The 17,816-nt window shown below is 45.3% G+C and overlaps 1 protein-coding gene across 1 annotated transcript in view; it reads right to left on the bottom strand.

Annotated features, from left to right (window-relative positions):
• The window catches only part of DHCR24 (24-dehydrocholesterol reductase), a 34,408-nt gene extending 18,133 nt beyond the window's left edge, over positions 1-16,275 (bottom strand). The window contains exons 1-5 of the mRNA XM_010847118.1: positions 15,923-16,275; positions 11,318-11,473; positions 2,174-2,279; positions 1,406-1,524; positions 6-242 (exon numbers count right to left, since the gene is read on the bottom strand). Of these exons, the coding sequence (XP_010845420.1) occupies positions 6-242; positions 1,406-1,524; positions 2,174-2,279; positions 11,318-11,473; positions 15,923-16,153 (849 nt within the window). The 5' untranslated portion in view covers positions 16,154-16,275. The remainder of the gene's footprint in view (positions 1-5; positions 243-1,405; positions 1,525-2,173; positions 2,280-11,317; positions 11,474-15,922) is intronic.
• Between the last annotated feature and the right edge of the window lie 1,541 nt (positions 16,276-17,816).

Genomic DNA, 17,816 nt, shown 5'->3' with positions numbered 1-17,816 from the left:
GTCATGACCCCCGTCATGATGACGGCCTCGTGCAGAGAGTAGAGCAGCCCTTCCACGAAGTGGTTCTCCGGCTTCTGGGACTCGCGGGTGAACTTGTCACAGATGGCCTCCAGGCCGCGCACCGGCTCAAACCGCAGCTTGATGTACTTCTTGGCAGGGATGATGCGGATCTCGGCAGCCACCAGGAAGCCCAGAGTCCCGCAGGACCAGGGCACAGCGTAGAACAGGTCTGAGTTTTCCATCTGCGAAGCAGAGTGGACACATGCTGAACATCTGATCCCCGGACCCTGTACCACAGCGTGTCGTCAGCAGTGGGGTGCAGAGAACCCAGGGCCTGGGCTAAATCCCTGTCTTGGCACTACCTGTGTCAAGGGCAGGGAAGTAATTGAAGAATGTCTGTCTCCTTTCTCCGCTGGTAAACAGGTTAGAAGGCGGGGCCCAGGCAAGGGTTTAGGGAAATACACTGAACTGCTATGAATCCTCAAAGAGGTATACCTTGTTCAGACCAGAACTCTCAAGCCTGGAGTCCTGCTCTGGTCTCTGTGAGGTCAACAGAGTGACTCTCAGAAACATCTACTTCTAAGGGATCACTGTTCCTCCCATCCCAGGGGCCCCCTCATATGCTCAGAGAGATCTGAGCTGATTTAAAGTTTCGATCCTGTCCTGCTCCTTAACTGTTTCCATCCTACTTGGGGCAGTGGAATTGCCTCTTTTCTCCAAAGCAGCCCCTCTTATTTTTCTCTACAACTCACCTCGGCATAGAGTGTTGATGCTTGGGCCTGACTTCAAGACAGTACGGTGACCTGGATGGCTAAGGGCATTGACACGGGAGTCCAATAAGCAGGGTTTGAATCCCAGCCGTGTGGGATTTACTAGATATGTGATCTGGGGAAAGTTTATTAACCTCTCTGTGCTTTGGTTTCCTATCTGTAGAATGTGGCTAATAAAAGTTGTTGGTGTTGTTTAGTCACTAAGTTGTGTCTGACTCTTTTGCAACCCCATGGACTATAGCCCACCAGGCTCTTCTGTTCATGGGATTTCCCAGGCAAGAGTACTGGAGTAGGTTGCCATTTCCTTCTCCAGGGTATCTTCCCAACCTAGGAACAGAACCTGTGTCTCCTGCATTGGCAGGAGGATTCTTTACCACTGAGCCACCAGAGAAGCCTGGCTAATAACAGTACCCATCTCATAAGATGGCTTAACAACTAAATGCTTCAATATACATGAAGCATTTATAACAGTATCTGAACACACCTCAGGGGCTATAGAAATCTATTATTATCACGAATACAGACCTAGACTGGACAGGTGTACTTTAAACGAAGCACCCCCGGGGGAGATACCTCCCAGGGGTCCTTAATGCCCAGGGCAGGCTGGTGGGGACATCTCCCACCTCTGAACTCACCGGTGTACATCGCACAAAGCTGCCATCAGCCAAGACCAGCTCATAGGCGGTGCAGATGTGCTGGAACAAGCCATACCTATGGGACGAAGACTCGATGCCTGTGCCCATGATCAGTCCTCCTGCAGAGACACGTGTGTTAGCCAGGCAGAGCTGGAAGGGGTTGGGGGAGAGCTAGGAAAAGACACCTTGCTAGAGCCCGGGATGCTCACAGCATGAGAGAGGCACCTTAGGGCTGGCATATCTTAGGAGAGATGTCCCATCTCTGCAGATGTGGAGAGCAGGAGAGAGGAGGAAGGACTGAGATGTGAGCGTGAGGGCTTGTTTAGAGGTGGGGGATGGGTGGGAGACACACCACCACCTCTGGCCAGACCCAACTTAAGGCACATTCATTTCAACAGGAACCTTGATGGAAGGGGGGTTGGTTGGGTGGGGGAAAGCCTTGCAAACAGCTAAAGGACCTGAAGGGGTTTCCTTGGAGAAGAAAAGACTCTGGGACCTGGAATCCTATGGAAGGAGAGACTAGACTTGCTCTGTGTGTTCCACAGGGCAGACCTGGAGCAATGGGTGCATGTTACAGGGAAGCAGGTTTGAACCAGAGATTGAAACGTGCTGTCTGATAACACTTGGGGTTCAGACACATACTGGCAGGCAGTGTGCACCTGGACTTTGGAGCTGGGCAAGCTGAGACAGGGTGACTTCCGTCACAGGTGGTATGAAAGGTGGGCCGAGGTCCCTTGGCTCTGATGCTAGGACTGTCTGAGGGCTTACCCACTGTGAGGTCATCCAGCTCGGGCAACACAGGCAGAGTCCAGCCAATGGAGGTGAGCAGGGCAGTCACCTGACCCATGGTCACCAAGGGCTCCACTCGGACAATCTATTGACACAGAAAAGAGACCCTGGGTCACAAGGAAGCTGTCAGGCTGAATGAGGGATTCTGCCTGCAGAAGGTGTTGTCCCAGACCTTCCCAAACAATCACCATGGGGATTCCTGGATGGCCTCTTACAGCCTCTTTCTAGAGCATTCCACAACCTCTAACTTCATTGAATGGGGCCTCTGGCACTGGGTTTACTAGGGTTTAATTTTTATACTTCTATATTTATTTATAATTTAATCTTTATACTTAATACTTAGTTTATTTTTCTTCTAGAAGAAGAAATACTCATTTATTTGGAAGAAACAGCATACACAAAGAAGATAAAAATCATTAATCCTAGTTCTTTCAAGTATCAATTTTAATACTGACTATATCTCCTTTCAATATTTTTCCATGCATATCTATATTGCTATTTTTTGTTTTAATACAACACACACACAAACACACTTCTAACATGGACATTTTTGTCTTTTTCTAAAAAAATTCTATACTGTGACATCATTCCTTGTCATTAAACGCTCCTGGAAAACACGATTTTTGTTCAAAGGACAGTACAATATTAATTCAGTATCTGGCATCACTGATTTGTTTACTTGGCTCTGTTCATGTTAGACCTGGTATTTCCACTGATACAGTATTCCTGTAATTTTTTACACTGTTCAGTTTGATATAACCTTCGAGGCAGATCCATCTCTTCTGACCCTAAACATGGTCTTAAAGTAAGCTGCTTGAGGAAAGTGAAAAGTGAAAGTGAAGTCACTCAGTCGTGTCCAACTCTTTGCAACCCCATGGACTGTAGCTTACCAGGCTCCTCCGTCCATGGGATTTTCCAGGCAAGAGTACTGGAGTGGGATGCTATTTCCTTCTCCAGGGTATCTTCCTGAACCAGGGATCAAACCCAGGTCTCCCGCATTATAAACACTTTACCATCTGAACCACCAGGGAAGTCAAGCTGCTTGAGGAAAGTGGATCACAAAGATTGCAGTAGGGGAATTCTGAAGTGTGTCCATATTCCCCTGGAGATCAAAGAAGCCCAACTAAAAGAATTGTGGACCAACTGACATGAAAACTGTGGGTTGAGCAAAAATTATTTTTGAAAGGTGTATCTTGAAGATTATGACTCAGACATTGGAGGAACCAAGATGATTGGCAGTAGAAAAAATCAGACCATGTGAAATTCCTTAAAAATTTGTTGACTTGAATAATTTTGCCTGTGTCACCATAAAAACAAACTTTTACACTAAAAAAAAACCAGACACATGAATGTGTCATCAAGTGGTCTTCTGCTTCCCGTCAAGATGGAGCAAAAAGAACTAGTTTAACCGTACTGCCTAGAAAAAAAAGGACAAAATAAATGAAACAGGAATTTTCAACATAGTGAACATCAGACAATGAAGTTAATGATCTCAAAGAGACAGAAAATAAACAGGATGAGTTCTGTGGCTGCCCCAGCTAGCCACCTGGAGTTAGGCAGTACAGGAAGGGGAGTCCTGTGGACTCTGAGTTGAGGGCCCAATAAGACAAAGATGAGCAGAGTCTGCAGGACAGAGTACTGGGGAAGACAGAGCTGCAGAGAGAAAACTCTGAAGTACTGCCAAAGTGCCCACTGAATATTCAGCTGGGAACTGATGGGTACACAGGAGGAAATTACCCAAGGCTGAGGTCAGGGGAAGAGCCTGGAAGGTGACAGAGCCAGGGGCTCACACAGGGCAGGAAATACTATTCATTCCCACAATCCAGACTGGAAAATTTATGACTCTTAGGGCAATGGGTAGAGTACTTCTAAGGGTCTTGCCTCAGCAGCAGGGAATAATTGCCCCTAGATTACACGCCACATCAACCCCACCTGAACACTCAATACCCAACTAGGTCAAACTGTTTCCCAGTAACTCAGCTATATCTCAGAACAAAGCTCAGGAAGATTTACAGGGGTACAGAAATATTCAGCACCTGACAAGGTAAAATCCATGATGTCTAGAATCCAATCAAAGTTCACTAGGCATGCAGAGAGGCAGGAAAATTCAACCCATCCTGAGGGGAATAATCAATCTGTCTTGATAAAACAAACCCCAAACTGATAGATATTAGAATCAGCAAATAAGAGCATTAAAATAATTATTACTAATAATCCTTATGTTCAAAAAGTTAAGCAGAGATATTTAAAAGGCAGTAAAAAGATCCAAATCAAACTTCTAGAAATGAAAACCACAATGTTGGAGATGAAAAATACACTGGTTAGGATTGATGGCAAATTAGACACAGCAGAAGAAGACACTGTGCATTCTAATACACAGCAATAGAAACTGTCCAAAATGAAATATACAGTGCGGTGGGCGGGGGGGGGACTTTTATGAACAGCGTATCAGTGAGCTGAGCTATGAAACAACTTCAACTGGCCCAACTTATGTGTAATAGCAGTCCACAAGGAGAGAGGAAGAGAAAGAAAAACTACTTAAAGAAATAATGACCCTTGAATTTTAAAATACGATGAAAAATTATATGGCTCCCAAGCACAAGAATTATGAAGAAAACTATACCATGACACATCATAATAATTGCTTAAAACTAGTTACAAAGAGAAAATCTTAAAAGCAGTCAAAGGAAAAAGGTATGTTACATACAAAGCATGAGAGATTTCTTATTGGAAATAATGCAAGTAAGAAGATGATGGAGCATCTTCAAAGTACTGAAGGAAAAAGACCCGTCACCCTGGAATTCCATACCCACTGAAGATATCTTTCAGAAATGAAGGCAACCTCATACCCCTTAGGATGGCTATTATTAAACACAAAACAAAAACAGAAAATTACAAGTGCTGGTAAGGATTTAGAAAAATTAAAACCCTTGTGCACTCTTGGTAGGGATGTTAAATGGTGCAATCACTATGGAAAACAGTACAGCCATTCCTTGAAAAATTAAATAGAACTGCCAAGTGAGATAGCAATTCCACTTCTGGGTATATACCCAAAATAATTGAAAGTAGGGTCTTGAAATGATATTTCTACACCCATGCACATAGCAGCATTATTCACAATAGCTAAAACATAGAAGCAACCCAAGTGTCCATGGATGAATGAATGCATAAGCAAAATGTAGTACAATATACAATGGGATATTATCCAACCTTAAAAAAGGAAGAAAATTCTGCAATATGCTATAACATGAATAAACCTCAAAGACATTTTGCTAAGGAAAATAAGCTAGTCATAAAAGGACAAATACTGTATGATCCACTTACACGAGGTACTTGGAGTGGTCAAAATTATAGAGACAGATAGTAGGAAGTGGTTGCCAGGGTCTAGGGAGAGGGAAGATTAGGGAGTTACTGTTTCACGGGTATAGAATTTCAGTTTTACAAGAGGAAAAGAGTTATGGCAACGGATGGTGGTAGTGACGGAATGACAGTCGCATGGATTTAATAGCACTGAATGACATGCTTAAAAACGACTAAGATGGCAGCTCCCTAGTGGTCCGGTGGCTAGGAATCTGCCTACCACTGAGGGAGACACGGGTCCGACCCCTTGTCTGGGAAGATTCTACCTGCCACACAGCAACTGAGTCCATGAGCCACAACTACTGAAGCCTGTGCTCTAGAGCCCATGTGTCACAGTAAGAGAAGCCACCACAATGAGAAACCCACACATTGCAATGGAGAGTAACCCCCGCTCTCCGCAACTAGAAAAACCCCATACAAAGCAATGAAGACTCAGTGCAGCCAGAAATTAAGTAACTAAAGATTTTTTTTTTTTAAGTGTCAAAGGAGGTTCTTCAGGCCGAAGGAAAATGAAAAAGATGGAAACATAAATCTTCAAAATGAAGAAATGGTAACTATACAGGTAACTATATAAGATTTTTCTTATTTAAATTTCTTTAAAAGATAACTACTAGTAACAATAATAATGTAGTGTGGGGCTTATAACACACATAAAAGGATGACAATAATAGCACAAAGGAGGGAGGAGAGAAATGGAAGCATATTAAGGTTATTACAGTACACATCAAATGGGATACCATCACTTGAAGTAGATAGTGACAAGGAAAGTATACGCCATAAATCCTAACACAACTGCTAAAATAACAAAGCAAAGAGTTACAGCTTTAAGTCAACAAGAGCTAAAACAATCATAAAAACGATTCACTCATCCAAAAAAACAGACAGAAAAAGAGAACACAGAACAAATGACACAAACAGAAAACAAAGGGCAAGGCAACAAATTTAAACTAACTCTTATCAATAATAACATTAAATGTAAGTAGCCTTAAATCTGAATTAAAAGGCAGAAATTCTCATGTTAGATAAAAAGCAAGACTTAATTATGTGCTATCTACAAGAAACTCTTTAAATATAAAGATACAAATAGATTAAAAGGAAAATGATGGAAAAAAAATACACCATGCTGCCACTTAGACAAAGTAGATTTCTGAACAAAGAATATGACCTAGGAATAAAACACGGCCATATGTTTACAGCAGCACTGTTTACAATAGTCAAAACACAGAAACAATTTAAATGTCCATTGACAGGTGAAAGGATAAAGAAGATGTGGTATATACATACCATGGAATACTGCTGCTGCTGCTGCTAAGTCGCTTCAGTCGTGTCCGACTCTGTGCGACCCCATAGATGGCAGCCCACCAGGCTCCCCCGTCCCTGGGACTCTCCAAGCAAGAACACTGGAGTGGGTTGCCATTTCCTTCTCCAATGCATGAAAGTGAAAAGTGAAAGTGAAGTCGCTCAGTCGTGTCTGACTCTTAGCGACCCCATGGACTGAAGCCCACCAGGCTCCTCCATCCATGGGATTTTCCAGGCAAGGGTACTGGAGTGGGCTGCCATTGCCATGGAATACTACTCAGCCATAAGAAAGAGTGAAATAATTCCATTTGTAGCAATATAGATGGACACGCTGCTGCTGCTCTGCTAAGTCACTTCAGTCATGTCCGACTCTGTGCGACCCCATAGACAGCAACCCACGAGGCTCCCCCGTCCCTGGGATTCTCTAGGCAAGAACACTGGAGTGGGTTGCCATTTCCTTCTCCAATAGATGGACATAGAGATTATCATATTAAGTGAAGGGAGTCAGAAAAATACCATATGATATCACTTATATGTGGAATCTAAATTATGACACAAATAAACATATCTATGAAACAGAAAACAGACCCACAGACACAGAGAACAGACTTGTGGTTGCGACAGGGGAGGGAAGGATTGGGAGCTTGGGATTAGCATATGCAAACTATTATACACAGAATAGATAAATAAGGTCCTATGGTACAGCACAGGGGACTACATTCAATATCCTGTGATAAACCATAATGGAAAGGAATATGAAAAAGAATACATATATATTTATATAGAGACACACAGCTTGACTTCCCTGGTGGCTCAGATGGTAAAGCGTCTGCCTATAATGCGGGAGACCTGGATTCGATCCCTGGGTCAGGAAGATCCCCTGGAGAAGGAAATGGCAACCCACTCCAGTACTCTTGCCTGGAAAATTCCGTGGACGGAGGAGCCTGGTAGGCTACAGTCCATGGGGTCGCAAAGAATCGGACACGACTAAGTGACTTCACTTTCACAGAGACACACACAACTGAATCATTTTGTTGTACAGCAGAAATTAACACATTGGAAATCAATTATACTTTACATTTAAAAATGACACATATATACTTATCTATGAAACAAAAACACTCACAGACAGAGAGGACAGACTTGTGGTTGCCAAACTGAGTGGCAGGGCAGATGGATGGATTGAGAGTTTGGAATTAGTAGATGCAAACTATTATATTTAGAAAGGATAAACAACAAGGTCCTACTGTATAGCACAGGGAACTATACTCAGTATCCCGTAATAAATCACAATGAAAAAGAATATGAAAAAGAATATATACATATAGTTGGGTCACTTTGCTGTACAGCAGAAATTAACACGACACTGTAAACAACTGGTCTTCGATAAAAGAAATTTTTTAAAAAAGGTAATTCACAATGATAAAGGGATCAATTAATCAAGAGGAAATAAAAATCCCAAGCATTTGTATACCTACTAACAGAGCTTCAAATTATATAAGCAAAGCTGTAAGAAGTGCAAGAGATAAAAACAAATCTATAATCACAGAGATTGCAATATTACCCTTTCAATAACTGATAGAATAAGTAGAGAGAAAATTTCATAAGGATATAGAAAACTTGGACAACACTATCAACCAACTTGACCTAACTAAGACTTATAGTACACATCATCCCCAAACAGAATATACATTCAAAAATGAAAAAAAAAAAAGGTTCAAAAACAAAAAAAAGGTACAAGGAACATTTATCAAGTAGACTGTATTCTAGCCCATACAGTAAGTCTCAGTAAGCCAAAAAGCATTTTAATCATATAAAGTATGTTTTCTGACAACTGTATTAAATTAGAAATCAGTAATAGTAAGATCTCTGGAAAATTCCTAAGTATTTAGAGACTAAATAACATGCTTCTAAAAAACCTCTGGGTCAAAGCAGATATCAAAAACGAAACTAGAAAGTAATTTGAATTGAATGAAAATGAAAAGGTAAGATATCCGATTTGGGGACAGCTCTAAAACAGTGCTTAGGGGGAAATTTATAGCACTAAACATCCATAATAGAAATAAAGAAATGTCTAAGTCAATGACCTCAGCTGTTACCTTAAAAAACTAGACAAAGAAGAGTAAAATTAAATCCAAAGTCAGCATAAGAAATTAGCAAAGATCAAAGTGGAAGTCAATGAAATAGAAAACCAAAAAAAAGAGAGAGAGAAAAATCAATGAAACCAAAAGCTGGTTCTTTGAGAAGATCAGTAAAATTGATTAACTTCTAGTCAGATTGCTAAGGAAGAAAAGGGAGCAGACACAAATGATCAGTATCAGAAATGAAAGACATGACATCACCACAGATTCTATACATGTCCACAAGGCAGTAAGGGGATATTACGAATAACCTTACGTCAATCAACTATACAACTCAATGAAATGGACAAATGCCTTCAGAGACACAAACTGCCAAAGCTCACCAAGAAGAAACAAATAAATTGAAGAGCCCTATATTTATTTTTAAAAAACTTAATTTGTAGTTAAAAACTTGCTTGCAAAGAGAACTCCAGGTTCAGAGGGCTTCCCTGGTTAATTCCACTGACTTTTAAATACACAAAACCAATTCTATACAAACTCCTCCGGAAAAGTGAAAAGGAAGGAAAAATTCCCAACTCATTATTTTGGACTTACTAATATAAAGCTATAGTATTCAAGACAATGTGTTCTTGGCATACAGACAGGCAAACAGATCAACAGAACAGCAGAGTCCAGAAAAAGACCTGAAAATACGGACAAGTGATTTCAGCAAAGGTGCAAATGCAATTTAGCGGAGAAAGGATTGTCTTTTCAACAAAAGAAGCTGGAACAATTGGAAATCCACATGCAAAAAAAAATTCTGGACCCATATCTCATATCAAATGCAAACTCAAAATGAATCATAGTTCTAAGTGTAAACCCTAAAAGTATACTACTTCTGGAAGAAAACCTTTAAGACATGGAGTAGGGCAAGATTTTTTAAATAAAACATTAAAAGCACAATCTATAAAAGAAATTACTAAACTGGACTTCGTCAAAATTAAAACAACTTCTGGTTTTCAAAAGACAAGCCAAAAACACCAGGGGAAAATATATGCAAACCGCATATTTGATGAAGGTCTTGTTTCTAGAATACACAGCGAGAAAACAAACAACCCAATTAAAAATTTTTAGCAAAAGACTTGAACAAGTACTTCACCACAGGCATAAAAACAGCAAATATGCACATGAAGAGATGCCCAACATCATTCATTAGTCATTAACAGTTAAAAATCACACTGAGATACCTACAACAGTTGAATGGCTAAAATTAACTATACCAAGTTTACAATGATATGGAGCAACTAGAACACTTGTGGAGAGGTACATGTTACAACTACTTTAGAAAATAATTTGGCAGTTTCTTCGAAAGTTAAACATACACCTACCATATGACCCAGGGGCTCCACTGCCGGGTATTTACCTCAAAAAAGGGCAAATGTCCACACAACAGTTTGGACTATATCCAAATGTTCCTCACCCTTTTACTTGTAATAGACCCAAACTGGAAACAACCCAAATGTCCATCAATAAGTGAAAGGATAAACAAGCTGTGATTGGAATACCACACAGCAATAAAACAGTGTACCTCTAATACATGGATGAATCTCAGAATAATTATGCTGAGTGAAAGAAGCCATACAAAAGAAGAGAGGGTACATGGTACATGTTCTATGTATAAAAACTCTATGTACAGTTTATTATATGTCAAGTATATGCCAATAAAGCTGTTAAGGGGGAGGAAAAGGCACAGGGAAATTAAGTAACTTGGATAAGGCGTCACAACAAAATGCTATCATGTGGATATACCATATATAACAACTCCCTACTATTGAATATCATATTGTCTTTGATTAAAAATAAAGTTGTAATATAATATCCCTCTCTTTCTCTGTTGTCTTTATTTCCCTTTTCTGAGAGCCCGGTTTCAAGTAGTAGAAATACTAGATAGACCAAAGAGGATGCACACATTTAGGGCTATTAACAAGTGGGTCCCCAGAAAGCTTGGAATGAGGCCTATCCTCTGAGCTACCTCCACAGTCCCATTTTCACCAGCACACTTCCTTACTGGGAAGAGGTAAACAGGTTCATTCTTGCCCATGATTTCCCCATCCCTGTCTTCTGTGGAGTGGCAGATAAACAAAGAATCACCCTGAGCTCTCAGTCTGCCCGCCTGTGAGATGGGGCTATGACCAATCTCTTCCAAAGCTGTGACCAATCTCTTCCAAAGCTGTGAGGCTCTGCAGGATGACAATGGTGGGCAGAGCCTTCTATGATGACCGAGGGCCTTGGTCCTGTTCACTCTGGGATGCCTTTGGTTAAAATTATCTCCCTGTGAGTCATTTGCACCAGGGGCAGTGCCCCACCCACTCCCAGAGCCAGAGAACCATGCCACTTCTCTCACCTGTTTCTTGGTGTCCACCTCCAGAATGTCCATCAGGTTGATCATTATGTTTTTGTGTGTCTTCTTGTACTTCCCAACCCGCAGTGAAACAGTGAGCCAGCCAGGCCGCCCCGTGCACATGAAGGTCTTGCTGCCCTGCTCCTTCCATTCCCGCACCTGCAGACACGAGCAGAGGCTGAGCTGGCACCCGCAGGGATCCTCTGGCAGCTTATAGCCCTGCCTTCAGCAGAAGGGGCGGGGAACAGTGCCTTCACTTGTCAGCAACCATTTACAGAGGCCTGAATCCTTCCAGACACCTGGGGGAGTGGGATGATGAAAGGCCCACTGGCCTTACCCTCTGGACTCTCCTTGGCTAGTGAGGCCGACAGAAAAGTCAAAGTGTTGCTACACCACAAAGCAAAATGAAGAAAGAGCTGGAAAGCAGGATCAAAGTGCTTTGAAAACATTTATTCTAACTGCAAAGTTCAGGGCAGGTGTTATATTGGAAATAATAACAACCACACAGGGACAGAGGAGCCTAGTGGGCTGCCGTCTACGGGGTCGCACAGAGTCGGACACAACTGAAGCGACTTAGCAGCAGCAGCAGCACACAAATGGTAACTATTGGGTTGGCTGCAAAGTTCGTTCAGGCTTTCACGTAAACCCAGCAAATTTTTTGTTCAACCCAGTATCTACTAGCTGCGCCCCCTGCGCCAGGCACCTGTTGTGTCTTATTTCGTTTAATTCTCACAACAACCCAGGTGTTTGGGATGATCCGCCTCCTTTTGCAGATGAAGAAAATGAGAGGCAAAATAACTTGCCCAACATTATGCAACTGCTGAAGGGCAAAGCCCAGATTCACCATCAGATCAGATCAGATCAGTCGCTCAGTCGTATCCGACTCTTTGCGACCCCATGAATTGCAGCACGCCAGGCCTCCCTGTCCATCACAAACTCAGGACTACCCAACTTCAGGCCTGGAAGGATAAACGGGCTTACATTAATTGGCAACAGAGTAACAGCTAACACTTACTGAAGCTGATTATGTGCCAAGCCCTGTTCTAAGCATCTGTGCATATTAACTCATGTATCACTCTGAGCAGGAGGAAACCAGCAAAGGAGGCCAGATTCACCATCAGACATGGAAGGAAGAACTTTTGCTAAAGCTCTGCTATAAGTGACCCGAGCACAAAACACACAGAACAAACAGCTCAGGAGGAACATGGGAGGAAGCAAACCCTTCTTGCTGATGGAAAATGGCAGGGAGGTGGACATCTGCTGCTGTGACCTGCGACCATCCATGTCCTCTTCATCTGCTTCTAACAGTCCCATCTTTCTTTGGTCCGGGTGATGCTGATTGCCCCCAGAGATGGGCATGTGACTGAGGTCTGACTCCATTCCCCTGGCCACAGTGACCAGTTCAGGGACAGGCCTATGAACCAAGTTAAGCCAATGAAGACCAATTCCAGAAGAGGGCCTCTCACTTTACAGGAGTTGCTAGGCTGGCTGGATATAAGCCAGACACTGCTGGGGCCCCTGCAGGGAGACAGCCTCCCTGAGAATGAAGTCAACTCAGAACAAAGCAGAGCCAAGAATGACAGCTGGGTGGAAAGACAGAGACTGATGCTGGATCCAGTGAGGTCTGAGCCGCTTTTTTTCCTGGACTTTTCTCTCTTTTTTTGGCCAGACCCTGTGGCAGGTGGGAATCTTAGTTCCCAGACCAGGGGTCGAACTCGTGCCTCCTGCATTAAAAACTCAGAGTAAGGGCAGAGTCTTAACCATTGGATTCCCTGGCAAGTCCTACTTCGGGACTTTTCAAGACCTGGGTCAATAAAGTCCCCTTTTGCTCAAGCCAGTTGGAGCTGAGTTTCTGTCACTTGCAATCGAGAGTCCTAGAATAGGCTGCACTGAAACTCATCAGGCAACATGGGGAAGCTCAACATGGGGAAGAACAGTTCTGCGATCAGAGAGGCCAGAGTCCCATGTGAAGCAGAGGTTTTGCACAGAGGGGTGTAACTGAGGAAGGGATTCCTATGAGTAGGGTGTGTGACCAAGCAGACTTTGCCCCTGCCCAACTCTGCAGTCCCAGGACTTAATACAAACCTGGAGGTGGGCAGGATGCATTGGGAGAGCTGCATGCAGCCAGGAATGGGAACTGGGGGTGGAGGACGGGACTGGAACATGAGGTGAATGTGGAGTTCATCAAGCTGGAAACACTGGTTGGGATGGATTCTGATGGGAGCCAACCAAGATTTTGGGCAGGGAGGTAATCCTGTGGCACCATGCCCTTATGGCAGGGCAAGCAGAGAAAGGTGGGCAGGGCCCAGGAAATGGGCAACTGGTCAGGTAGCTATCACCACTTTCCAGGAGTGAGGCAACAGAACCAGACCTCCAGGGTAGAATGGAAAGGATTGGGAAAGAAGCAACGTCAGAGTTCAGGTTCAGAGATTGCGCTGACCTGGCTTCCAGACCCATTTACTAGCTATACCATCTTAGGCACATGACTCACAGTTTGAGTCTCAATATATTCTCCATCTGTAGAACAGGTGCAAGATCTCCCAGAGTGGTCCTTTTCTGGTAAGTGGCCAGAGGTGACCTCTGAAAATGGTTTACTATTTACTTGACTCAGAAAACTCCACAAAATTATGCAACTCAAGAGGTTTGAACCTTCGTGTTCACTTTAAGAACACCCGTGAAACTGCCCAGGCCATTAAGAGTATACATATCCGAAAAGCCACCAAGGATGTCACTCTACAGAAGCAATGTGTGCTATTCTGCCGTTACAATGGTGGAGCTTGTAGGTGGGCCCAGGCCAAACAGTGGGGCTGGATGCAGGATTGGTGGCCCAAAAAAGAGTGCTGAATCCTTACTGCACATGCTCAAAAGTGCAGAGAGTAATGGTGAATTTAAGGGCTTAGATGTAGCTTTTCTGGTCATTGAGCCTCAAGACGCAGCTCAGGACTTACAGAGCTCTTGGTTGGATCAACCTGTACATGAACTCTCTCTGCCATACTGGGATGATCCTTACTGATAAAGAGCAGATCGTTCTTCAACCAGAAGAGGATGTTGCATGAAAGAAGAGGATACCCCAGAAGAAACTGAAGAAACAAAAACTTATAGTCCAGGAAGAAGTGCCACCAAAAAAGTAATAAATGCAAAAAACCCCCACAAAAACCTATCAGCAATGTGGTGAGGATGAAAAATAATGAACATCAGTGGCACAGAGTGTGGCACAGGGTAGGGCCACAGCAGTGGGTTGGTCTGGCAAGACCCCTTGTCTTCCTGTCCCTAATGTTGCTGTTTAGTCGCTCAGTCGTGTCCAACTCTGTGACTCCAGGGACTGACTGTTGTAGCCTGCCAGGCTCCTCTGTCCATGGGATTCCCTAGGAAAAAAATACTGGAGTGGGTTGCCATTTCCTTCTCCAGGGGACCTTCCTGACCCAGGGATTCTGCATTGCAGGAAGATTTTCTACCACTGAGCCACTGAGGAAGCCCTTTGGTTTAGCTTAGGTTCAGAAGTGCTCACTGCGCTGCTTTGGGCCAGGACTCATTGGACAGAGAGGAGTCAGCAGTCTGCCTTCATGGAGCTCACACTCTGATAGGGAAGATAAGCAGGGAAATTGAGAATCTGAGCACATAGAAAGAACTAGGAAACAGGACTGAAAGTCGGGAGGGCTCTGGAGCTGTGACTGTGACTAGCACAATCCATGGCAGCCTGAGTAAAGGGCTTCCAGATGCTGCCTGCTCCCACGGGGTCCAAGGTCTATCCCTCCCATCGGTGGCTCTCCGCATTCGTCTTCACGCTCTTATCGGCAGCACTCAGCCAGCAGCAAACAGAACATGGAGGCTGCAACACCTGTGGTGAGGGTGGCTGCAGGAAACAGAAGCTCTGTGCAACCCGAGGCCAGTAAGAAACGAACATACGGAGGGGCAGAGGGCGCCAAGAAACTGCCCAGGCCTGATGTTCATGCCTGATGTCCATTCTGGCGATGGCACAGAAGGAAAAGGCTCGGCTGTGAGCTGCAGCAGGCGTACGGGTTCTGTGAGCGCTGACATAGGGAAGGACACTGCCTTCTTGAGTGAGCGCCTGGCGCAGGGTCTGCGAGGCTCCCCACCCTGGTGTGGTGCTACCTTCTTTAGTCACTTTAGTCCTCTAATCTAAGCGCGTGAAAAGCTCCTTGCTACAGAGTAAACTCCAAACTGAAGCCCCCGCCCGCAACCTAGCTTCAAACTGACTTTCGGACCTTCAGCCCCTCCCCTTATATGCTCACGCGTTCCCCGGATCATTCCCGCTACTTCCCAGTCACCAGCGCCAAGTGCACTTCCTTGAAGCCCGGCTCCTCCTCTGAAACCATCTGGGCCTGGTGAGAGCTACCTAAGTACGATTCTTTACATCTCGCCAGATAACCCGCCCGTACTCTGCACACAGTAGGCACTCCATAAATGTCGGAGCAATGTTCTATTCAACGCCTTTGCTTACTCCGTTCCCTCTCAGGAAGCACCCCCGCCCCCATCACATTTCTGTTGAGTTCAAATCTCGCTCAAATGCCACCTCTTCAAGGAAGCCCTTGCTCCGCGCCGCGCACCACTTCGCGCCTGGCTCCCGCCCCACCCGGCGCCGCTCACCTGTTTCTGGATGTCCCGCACGCGCTGTTCGTGCAGCCGCGGTGCGCTGCTGAGCTTGAACACCACCCAGGCGCGCACGTAGTAGTAGATGTCGAAGATGAGCGAGAGAGGTAGGAGGAAGAGGCACACAAACACCCAGCGCTGGTGGATGAGAACGAACTCCAGCCCCTTCACCCGAACCCAGAGCAGGAAGAGCAGCGCGCACACGGCCAGCGACACAGCGGGCTCCATGGTGGAGCCGGTGGCACGCCGCACGCGGGAGGCGGTTTGCGGGCTCGCGCCGCTTGTCACCGCCACCGGCTCCTCGCCTGCTTGTACTCGCAGCCGCCCGCCTCCGGCTCCCCGCGAGCCTAAGGACCCCTCGCCGTCTAGCGATTGGCTCGGGTCGCAAAGGTTCGGTGGGCCGAGACCCTGGTGGCGACCAATGGCGAGCCGCGCCGGGGATCGGACCAGGAACCCGCTGATTTTATTGGCTGCGGGAGCCTGTCCGCTCCACCCTCTTCTCCTCTCGGACACGCTGGGAGGGGGTGGTCGGGGACCCGCGTGCTGGAGGGGTCTGCTGCGCTCTGGTCTGCGGGGGTCTTCGGGGAGCGGGCTGCGGGATTCGGATGTCCAGGCCCTGGAAACTGAGGAGTAGCCCCAACACCGAGGGGAGCGGTTGCAACCTCCACCCCTCCTCCTTAGGTGGCGCCTCTTCGAGAGCAGCGTTAAGCAGTCATGCGTAGGGTTACCTCCCAGGGTGTCGGTTCTGGGCGTCCCAGGCTCTGGGATCGATCACCCTGCACTTTGGCCGAGGATGCCCATCTGGGCCAGGGAGGGTGGAAAACTGGCCTTGAAGTCCACGGGTCAAGTCAGTCTACCCTCAAGGCCAAGAAGCGCACCTTTTCATTTTTCCAGGCGCTTTCTCTAATTCGAGTTACGCAACAGTTCGGCGCGGCGGGTAGTTGTGAACCCATTTTATGGACGAGGAAACATCCTAGAAGGATGAGGCCTGCCTCTGGAGGACTTTCGAAGCGCAGGCTAGGGCTGGCGCCCTTCCCCCTTTCCCGCTGGACTGAGCGGAAGGGGAAGACTTGAGGAAAGGACTAAAAGAAGGAACCGGCTCTGTAAACTTCTAGCGCCCTCTCTACCAGGCAGTGTTGCAGACACTGGGGCAGGGTGGTGAGCATAGCAGATGGCCCTGCCCTCTTGGAGGAGCTAATCCAGAGGAGCACGACTGTTACCAGCAAAAGCTTAAATCCAGTATCATTTGCATTCCACAGGATCCTGCAGAGAGACAATTATTTCTGAAATTTTAGGAAGTGTAGTTTTTTTTTTTTTTTTAATTTCAGAAGCCTAGCATGACTCACTAGGCCTTTCACTGGCTCTGCTTACCTCCCCACTTTCCTTTTTCACCTTTGCCCTAACAGGCACTCTTTAGCGGTTGCCGGGGATCCCCATCCCTCATTTCAGGCCTTTGATCAAGCTGACACCTCTGGCATGCCCTTTGCCATTCTATTCGTAGCTAACATTACAGGTCCTTGAAGTCAGCTCAGGGCCACCTCTAAAACTACATGTCCTTCCCCTTTCAGGTGCCCGTAAAATAGAGTGCGTCTATTCTGTGTCATGGGGCTTCCCTGGTTGGTTCAGTGGTAAAGAACACCTGCCAATGCAGGAGACATGGATTTGATCCCTGGGTGGGGAAGATTCTCCTGGAGGAGGAAATGGCAATCCACTCCAGTATTCTTACTTGGGAAATCCTGTGAACAGAGGAGCCTGGTGAGCTACAGTTCATGGGGTTGCAAAAGAGTTTTATTCTGACTTAAGAGACTCAGTAACAACAATATTCTATGTTACAATTCTTTTATATTATTTCATAGCCATCTCTGGGTGTCTCTCACCGTCACAGACTGTA

Source organism: Bison bison, unplaced genomic scaffold (assembly GCF_000754665.1).
Source record: "Bison bison bison isolate TAMUID 2011002044 unplaced genomic scaffold, Bison_UMD1.0 scf7180017864244, whole genome shotgun sequence".
In the NCBI taxonomy this organism is placed as follows: Eukaryota; Metazoa; Chordata; class Mammalia; order Artiodactyla; family Bovidae; genus Bison; species Bison bison.
Note: the sequence above shows the minus strand (reverse complement) of the source record. Positions and strands in the feature narration are given on the sequence as shown.